Source organism: Ruditapes philippinarum, unplaced genomic scaffold (assembly GCF_026571515.1).
Source record: "Ruditapes philippinarum isolate M1 unplaced genomic scaffold, ASM2657151v2 ctg19545_1_1_1_1, whole genome shotgun sequence".
NCBI lineage: Eukaryota > Metazoa > Mollusca > Bivalvia > Venerida > Veneridae > Ruditapes > Ruditapes philippinarum.
In genome coordinates, this window is record NW_026857669.1 from 1 (window position 1) to 10,122 (window position 10,122).

At 34.4% G+C, this 10,122-nt stretch overlaps 1 protein-coding gene across 1 annotated transcript; it reads left to right on the top strand.

Annotated features, from left to right (window-relative positions):
* The first annotated feature begins 8,256 nt into the window (after positions 1-8,256).
* On the top strand, positions 8,257-9,483 carry LOC132750548 (E3 ubiquitin-protein ligase TRIM33-like). The gene has a single exon (XM_060740541.1). It carries the CDS (start codon positions 8,383-8,385, stop codon positions 9,445-9,447), a length of 1,065 nt encoding a protein of 354 aa, XP_060596524.1. The 5' UTR covers positions 8,257-8,382; the 3' UTR covers positions 9,448-9,483.
* The last annotated feature ends 639 nt before the right edge of the window (positions 9,484-10,122 follow it).

The following is a 10,122-nucleotide window of genomic DNA, read 5'->3' on the forward strand; positions in this document are numbered from 1 at the left end:
AAATTTTTTAAGAAATATCATAACTTCTTTACTTTTTAAAGTATCTACTTCAAACTTCAAATATATATTTCTTATCATTACACAACGTTGTGTGACAAGGTTCATAACTCTAGCGTGACTATTTCTAGAATTATTCTCCTTGATCTTGAAATTTATGTTAACAAATGTTATTTTTTTACTATAACTTAATACATAATTATACATAATTGATTTTCTTTCATAGTTTTGTCCTCCTTACTGCATCCAGTATTTTATTAGTCGAGCTTCGCTGTCTCCTGTGACAGCTCTTTACTTCCTATGTTGAAAATTCTGGTTTCTATGGCAACAAATACACTGAATTTCAAGATTTCTGATTCCAGTTTTTACGTTTTTTTCACTATAACTTCTTTATTTCTTAAGGTATTTACTTCAAGCTTCTGGTCATCAACCACATCATATGTGACATTTAGGTTTACAACTCTAGCAAGAATTATCAGAATTACCTCCTTTGAACTAAGAATTTTCATGAAAAAATGTTTTTTTTTAATAACTTCTTTATTTCTTAATGTATCTGCTTCAAACTTCATATGTATGTTTCTTATTATCATTTAACATACCGTAAAATTCCTAATAAACACCCCTCCCCTAATAAAAGCCCCCCCAGGCTTTTTGATATGGAAAAAAATCTGCTCATGAGTGGTGAACTCTTAAATAAATCCGTAATTTTATTCAAATCCTTCAGAATCTATTTTATTTCATAGTAAACACAAAAATGTATCACATGATCTTTAAAATCTTAACACATTTTAATGTTATTACCAACCTATGTTACACTAAATGTATTTTCAATGACTTTTGGATTTAGGAAAAACGTGTTGTAATAATAGCCCCCCTTTTGGAAAATGTTTAGCCCCCGGGGGCGTTTAAAAGGATCTTTACGTTATGTGAGAGGGTTAAATACTCTATTTTCAGAACTTTTTTGAGAAATTGGTATTTTTTACTCCCAACTTCTTCATTCCTTTCAGGATATACTTCAAACTCCCAAATCATATTAATATGACAAGGTTTATAAATCTAGAATACATATTTCCAGAATTATCTCCTTAAACTTTAATTTTTTTTTATTCATTCTTTAATTTTTATTAGTTTGGGTCGTCAGACCAAACAAATGATGGTAGCAAAATTTCAGACCCTGATGTTGTTAATTGCAAATGCCGAAAGTAGTCTGCTTTTTTGAAGCGGTTACTTCCCTTTATATGTACACTAACGCCAAAAAATTCAGGGGAGATCACTGTGTAAAGATTGTCAAATGACAGGCGCATTAATTTTCAAGCAAAATAGTTCCCGAATGGTCGAAGAATTCTAATATTGTTTTATTCTTTATATAAATACATGCTTATAGTAAGCTCCATGATTATTTACATCTGTGTTAAACAAAAGTTACCGTCGAAATAATAAGGGTTACAAACCCTAATTGTCCCCCGACTTTTCGAAGAAAATAGGGGGATATAGAAATAAGCTCCGTCTGTCCGTCCGTCACACTTTCGTGTCCGGTCCATAACTTTGTCATTCATGAAAGGAATTTGAAATAACTTGGCACAAATGTTTATTATAATAAGACAATGTGTCATGCGCAACAACCAGACCCCTACCTCCAGGGTCAAGGTCACACTTGCTCATTCAAGGTCAACATTGTCTATTTGAGGGTATATGTTGTGTCCGGTCCATAACTTTCTTATCTATGAAGGTATTTTGTAAATACTTGCCATAATTGTTCACAATAATCAGACAATGTGTCATGCGCAAAAACCAGTCACCTACCTTCATGGTCAAGGTCACACTTGGAGGTCAAATATTAACATAGTCGGTTACAGGGTATATTTTGTGTCCGGTCCATAACTTTGTCATTTATCAAAGGAATTTGAAATAAGTTGGCACAAATGTTTGTTATAAATAGACGATGTGTCATGCGCAACAACCAGTCCCCTACCTCCAGGGTCAAGGTCGCACTTGCTCATTCAAGGTCAACATTGTCTATTTGACGGTATATGTCGTGTCTTGTCCATAACTTTCTTATCTATGAAGGAATTTTGTAAATTCTTGCCATAATTGTTCACAATAATCAGATGATGTGTCATGCGCAAAAACCGGTCACCTACCTCCAAGGTCAAGGTCACACTTGGAGGTCAAATACTTACATAGTCTGTTACAGGGTATATTTTGTGTCTGGTCCATAACTTTTTCATAGATCAAAGGATTTTGAAAATACTTGGCACAAATAGTCACTATAATGAGAGGATGTGTCATGCGCAACACCTGCATCCCTACCTCCAAGGTCAAGGTCACACTTAGAGGTCAAAAATTAACATACTGCAATAATAATACTTCAATCTTTTGAAATAGCACAATTTTATGCTTCATATAAAACTTCCTGAGGCGGGGGACGTTGGTAACTCTGTTACAAATTCTTGTTTATAATATGGTTTTCTTCAGGCCGTTAACATATAACTTCACCGAGGTCGATGGGTTTGCACGCTCGCTTTGGAAGCCAGAGGTCTGGAGTTCAAATCCCAGTTAAGGCAACTCATTTTTTTTTTCAAATTGTTTAAGTCAAATTTAAACATTGAATTGAATATCAGTGTTGCAATTAGTCTTATAGCCAATTTACTATGGTTAAAACACTGGAAAGCATTGGTGGCACTATACAAAAACAAATTGGTTTATAATCTCACAACTTTCACCTTTCTGACAATCTGAGACCCAAACAAATTCAGCGCCTTCTGTGCTTTGATTTTATTTCTTCATGGATTTAAAATAAACATTCATTATCAACACCTACATTATATTTATTTTTTTTTTTTTAAATTTTCATAAAACTGGTGTTAAATAGCCGATATACACCTCTCAGGCCGTTGTTATTTCTTAAGTATAATATTGTGGAGTTACCAAAAGTATGCAATTTACACATTATCAATGGCACTTTCAACCCATGTAAATTACCATAAAGAGGTCAAAATATGCAGAATTAGCCCTTACTGCGTTAGTAACGCAGTAGAAATATAGTTATTAATACTGAAAAATCGGTCATTAATGGCACATAACATGTAAATTATTACCAGAATTTTGAATCTTTATGCTTTTTCATAAGTCTTAGTACATTTTTCTCATGTTTGATTTTATTGAAATATTTTTGCTTATCTGGAGGCGTGCAGCTTTAAATAAAATTTTTGCACTGATTGATGAAATATATTGTTGATTTACATTGATGCTGTAAGTTTGGAGTTGGCTGTTTTTGATGGGGTTATTTTGTTTTGTTGTGTTTTTTTTTAAATCAAACTGCTACTGTTAAAAATTCTATAAGCTTGTTTATTTTAATAAACCACTGATGAAAAACAATATTTTTTTGAATAACTTTCATTCAAAATTCTTAATATAAAAAATTCCTAATGAAAGGATTGCTTACTAAATAGGCTACTCATACTTGCATAATTATTGAGGGAACTTAATAATTTATGTTTTATGATCTACTATAATGGGTTCCATTTAATACCCCCCCCACACACACACACACTTCCTCACTTAGTGCCCCCTATCACATTTTGTTGAAGTAAAACTCTTACCTAAATTTTTATAGATTGATAATGAGCAATTCAAACAATCCAATTTCTATTTGAAAAATAACAATGACACTACAGCATTGTTATATCATAAAAAGATTACTGCTGTATTATTTATTGAATTGAATCTTAATATAATAAAATTATGTGTATGTAAATTTATGTAGTTTTAATTAATGCACCCTTTTTGAGAAAATGTAAGCCCTCTGTGATGTTGAATAGGAACAATACAGTATTGAAGTAAAGGCAAATTGGCAATAAGCTTCTCAATTTGAACATAATTATAATTTATTAACTTTGTCAATTTTGTTCATGAATATGCATGAAGAAAAGTATCTAGCCAAACAACAATCTAAGCCATTCTTAAATTTATTGATTGTTCTTTAATATTTTACAGGCACCCAGAGCATGATGATTTCCTTGTGTACTGGTTCATTATCAACATTTCTTTATACAATAAGAAAATCATCAGATGATGTGAAATAGAAAATGACATAACTGGAGAAGACATAGAAGAAGCAGTGAATTTAATAACTTCCATAGGAATTCTCAGTGCGGCCAGAATAAACCTTATCATTATAAAACTATGAATACCTATACATTCTGCCTTTTTTCCTGTTTCTATGGTGTAAAAATGGTTATTTTGTGTGTAAATGTATGAATAATAAATTTATATTAAAACAAGACATTAAATAATAAAACTTAAACTAACATTTTTTTCTGTTTCTATGATGTAAAACATATACAGACTGTATATGTTTTTAAGTCCAAAGATTTTCAGTAAAATTTTATACTTCTGGTCTTCTGTCCATCAAACTGTCAGTATGCATTTGTGAGACATTATGATATGAATGTTCGTATTCATTCTATTCTTTTGAACCAATGAAAGAAAATTAAAACTTTGTGGGAAAAATAATAAAATGACATGATGTGAAGAACTTTTTTGGCTTTCTCAATTCAAAATTGGCCCTGCTCTAGGGATCCATTTATTTAGTTTACATAGACTTCTATCACAGGAACCTGAAATTCTATCCAAAACAGAAAAATAACGATTTAAAAAAAAATCCCATACATATACTATAAAAAATAGTATATGTATGGGATTTTTTTTAAATCATACTATAAAAAATAGTATATGTATGGGATTTTTTTTAAATCGTTATTTTTCTGTTTTGGATAGAATTTCAGGTTCCTGTGCTTATATATAGGAAAATGCCCAGAGCCTAGATATTTGACATGTTTCATTGCCTACAAAATTCACAATAAAATCTTGTGGCAAACGCTTAGTTGCAATAGCATGTAGAAATATAGATCTGAAAGAAAAATAGGTGAATTAGTTAAATTAATGTCACCACCATGGAGGTCACTTAGTACTAAAAGGTTCAAGTACTAAAAGGTTCATTAGAATGAACCATGTTCAGGAGAAGTTTAATGAATGGGTCTCTTTTCTAAATTTAAGACTATTTTTGAATACTTTTAACAAATTGCATATGGGTAGTTACATATTGACCTGTTTTTCGAGCGCAGTTTTAGTATAAAGTAAATGTAAAAATATTTTAAGCATGGCTTTGTGTAATAAAAGCTAACACTTTACTCATATTTATCTGTTTCTAAGTTGTTAATATTTTAAAGTAATATTGAACCTACCTTGAAATTTCCTATCAAGTTGAAGTGACAGAAAAATCACATTGAAAATCATGTACTGGTATACCTACAAACAAGACACAAATCTAAATCTAATATAGTTATTGTAACATATACAGTGATACTAGTTATTAATCAAGCACTTTAAAGAATAAAATAAAATGGTCATTTGACCTGCACCTTTTTTTTTCTAATTTCTCTTTCTTTTTTAAAACATTAAATATAAATGATAGTTAAGTAATTTAAATCAAAAACATAATTTGAAACAAAATGATTTCAGAAAAATTTATCAATTACTAAAGGCAAAGGATGCCCAAACTCATTACCTTAAGTTAAATGTTACAAGTAAGTTAACTTACCCTCATTGATCATACTTTCTTGCGTGGAAATGCAACATGGTTACAAATAACAATTAAGAAAATAAGCGTATAGCAGTTAGATAAAAAACTTCAAAAAATATAACAGTGTAATATTTTATTTGAAGTATGTTTAATGAGTATGTCACATGTAATTAGCCCAGATAAATGGCTATATGGTCCAATCTGCACTGACCTTTTTTTGCAACAAAGTGATTTGTTTGGGACATCATAAGTCTTGTTATGGTAGATATTATTTATTGTAGACATTGATTTTGGCATGCTTATTTTTATCATTACTTTACATCAATGCTATTTTTCTACTTTTTGCATGGAAATATAAAAGCTGTTTCAACAATATAAATTTCTTTTAGTTTTGAATTCTTTCAGCTTTAGTGAAGAATTCTTTATACATGTCACCACCAAACATATCCCATGGTGTTCAAACCCCTATATTTAATCAAAGTAAAATCCTGACATTTTAACCCTTGTTAATGTCCATTAAACACATCCCAACCCAAGACACATATCCTTTTGAAAACCTGTAGAAGGCATTATACTGAAAAAGTTCTCCCGGACAAACCTAAACCCCTCACCCCCACCCCAAAAAAGAAAGGATTCCCCTCAGTTACAATATGCAAGGCTTTCTCGCAGAAAAAAAAAAAAATCTGGGCAAACTATTTCTATTTATAAAACTTGAAGGATACCTTTTGGACAATCAATAGAAGGCATTTTTGCCAAAGACCACCTTTAAACTTACTTCTAGTACCAGTCCTGGAAGGGTGCCCCTTGGACACTCTAAGGACACCATTTTTGGCAAAAAAATACCCCCCCCCTCCCTATGGACAGTCTATTTCAAAACCCCCCTTAACAGACAATAAGAATCTTACACCGGCTGCCGGTACAGACTGGAATATCTAGCTCGAGGGTAACTGTTTATGGCGGTAACGAGGCTCGATCTGCCGAGTTTCCGCTAAACAGTTACCCGAGAGCTAGATATTCCCGTCTGTACCAACAGCCGGTGTTTGATTCTTTTTCTTGCATATTACATGTCAATTATTTTCGGAAAAGAAATCATGAAAACTGATATTCTCATTACACACTTTTTTCTTATAGTAACGTATGAACATACAACTTCATTCATAACGGAAAAATGCCGTCATCCTAAGACTGCGATTCATTAATAAAAGGCGCGCGTCAATGACATCATTTAAGCACGCGGCTTGTCTTACATGGGGGGGGTGTAAGACAGGGTTTTCTAGCACCGGTGTAAAAGGTAGATAATCCTGTCTGAGATGCAAGAAAACCCATTTCAAAACCCCCCTGCTTGAAAGCATTTCTTGCTGAGAAACAACCCATTTTTTGCTGAAAAATACCCCCTGGACAACCAATTTCTAACACCCCTGTACAGAAAACCCATTTCAATACACACCTGGACAGATACCCCTTGAACACTATATGTAAGGCATTTTTGACTAAAAAAGACCCCCCTGTACAGACAGCCTATTTCAAAAACCCCTTTGCAGACAACCCATCTCAAAACCCCCCTTGACGCCTATGGAAGGCTTTTTTTGCTGAGAAACAACCCGTTTGGACACCATTTTTGGCTGAAAAATACCCCCTGGACAACCAATTTCAAAACAACCCTGGACAGATACCCTTGAACACTATATGGAAGGCATTTTTGACTAAAAAAGACCCCCCTGGACAGACGGCCTATTTACAGACAACACATCCAAAATCCCCCTGGACAGAAACCCCCTGGACGCTTATGGAAGGCATTCTTTGCTGAGAAACACCCCCCTGGACACCATTTTTTGCTGAAAAAATACCCCCTGGACAACACATTTCCACCCCCACCCCCTTGGACAGATACCCCTTGGACACTCTATGGAAGGCATTTTTTGCTGAGAAAGACCCCCCTGGACAAACCATTTCAAATACCCTCTGCCACCCCCATTCCCCCGGACAGATACCCCCTGGACGCCTATGGAAGGCATTTTTCCTGAGAAACACCCCCCTGGACAAACTATTTCAAATACCCTCTGTCACCCCCCCCCCCCCCCCTGGACAGATACCCCCTGGACAAACTATTTCAAACCCATCCCCCCCCGACGCCTACGCCTATGGAAGGCATTTTTCCTGAGAAACACCCCCCTGGACAAACCATTTCAAATACCCTCCCCCCTGGAGCCTATGGAAGGCATTTTTCCTGAGAAATACCCCCCCCCCCCTTGGACAACATTTTTGCTGAAAAAGACCCCCCTGGACAAACCATTTCAAACAAATACACCCCCCTGGACGGGTACCCCTCGGACAAAATCCCTCTATGAAAATTCCCCCCCCCTGGACAAAAAAAAGTGCCTTCTATAGGGGGGGTATGGACATTTTCTGGAATAGCCCAATATGACCCAATTAATTTACTACCCCATTCATAGAATTATGTGACCTTTCAAATTATATCCGCTACGTTTCTAATACCGTAATTCAAGCTCAATTGCACATTATTTTCAAAAAAATAAATTTCTTGTCTCCACTTCTGTTCGCAATAAATCGAAGTTTTCAGAAATTCAGAGCACTATTTTTCACTCGCGGCGGTTATGCGTCGGTCATGGTCGGGTGATCCACTATGAATTCAGCTTACCTTGATATGTTAGAATACAATATAGCATATAGAGTGGCGATGAAACGTCACAGCAGTGGGCATTACCCTGTATGGTTGGAAATTTCGGGTTTGTAAGTGCACTAGTTGGGACTACGTCCCAACTAACTATAGTACAGATAAAATGGCCGAGTGTATGGATCATAGCAGGACTGTTATTGGAGGTTCTGATGAAGCAGAAGTTATTTCTTGTGAACCTTGTGAACAAGATGGAAGACAAACGGAGGCTGAAGGTTTCTGTGTGGATTGCTCGGAATATCTCTGTGGACAATGTTACAAGAATCATAAACTTTTTAAAGCTTTCAGGAGCCATGTTCTTCATGATAAACACACTATGCCTCAAACTGTGAAGGAGAAATATGTCCAAGATGTGTGTGTTACAACATGTAACCTTCATAAAGACAAGGTCATTGAATATTTCTGTCTGTCATGTGACACGCTTGGATGCACTACATGTATTACATTAAATCATAGGCAATGTGATAAAGTGGAACACATTCCTAAACTTGTAAAGGCTATAAATATCACTGATGATCTACAAACATATGTAACTAAAATTGATGTCATTTCACAGCAAGTTCAAGATGATAGAAATACACTGAACTCAATGTCAGCTATAGCAGATGATATGAGAAAGGTAGCAAAAACTGAGCTGAATAAACAACGTAACGAAATTAACAAATTCTTTGATAAACTTGAGAAGGAAATGGAGAACAAAATTGATGAAATACATGCAAGTAATACAACCACCTTCACTAAAACTTGTACAACATACAATACCATGGATAAAGACCTTAAAGAACTGAAAACAAAGATTGATATTAAAGAGAAAGTTGGTCAACACTGTGAAGCCTTTATAGCTATGAAACAATCAGCTAGGAATACTGGGATCATTGAAAAACAATTAAGAAGTTTATTGGAAGGAAGAAAAATACTGCAGTATGAACTTCTTCATTCTCCTCAAATCACAGACATGATGGAAAAGGTAACTGAGATATGCAGAATAGAGACTGTTATACCAAAATTACCAGCAAAATCAAACAATAAAACTTCCGAACAACCTTCAAATCGTTCTGATACCTACTCTACTACAACTAGCTGTTTAGCAAATAAGAAATCATTGACCAGTCTTCGACTTAACCCACTCGACCGACGACCGAGTCGAGTAAATTTGCGGGTGGTCGAGTGAAAATTCCAAGCTGGTAGCCCGTCTGGTCGAGGGCTTTTTTCAGCAATCCGGTCAACTCGTCCCCTGGTCAACTCGTCCTCTGGTCAACTCGTCACCTTTTTGGTCAACTCGTCCCCTACTTCTGGTCAACTCGTCCTCAAAGAGTCAACTCGTCCCTAATATGGTCAACTCGTCCCCTACTTTCGATCTGTTCGTCACTATTATGTTGTAAATCAATGTTTTTAAATAGTTCTTTTATGTAAAATTAATAATGAATTTGATTGATATCGTAATATTATATATTAACGTCTTTTTTACGTTACACTTTTAATTATCTTTATCTAAGCGCACGTGCATAGCTTTGATGTCAACTACAAAGACAGGTAAGTTTGCAAACATTCAATTAAAGTTTAATCAATCGAAGTTTTTAATGATAATTAAAACTAAAATTAGATCCAACTCTTTGATTTTTACCTACTCCCTGAATGGATTAAAGACTGACGACAGATTAACAGAAATTAGAAGTTGCTAAAAACTTTATGTCGGTGCGTATTGATCTCATTATTGAAGGATCGTGTCAATTTAAAAACATGATAATTGTTTGTTGTGAAAAAAAATTGTCAATATAAAAGTTGCCCTGATAAATATAAGATTTATTCCTTAAAATAACATTTATTTTTTCTTTCATTATTTTTT

Excerpts from the sequence above, each read along its gene's own strand:
- LOC132750548 (XM_060740541.1), top strand. The coding sequence starts at position 8,383 with ATGGCCGAGTGTATGGATCATAGCAGGACTGTTATTGGAGGTTCTGAT.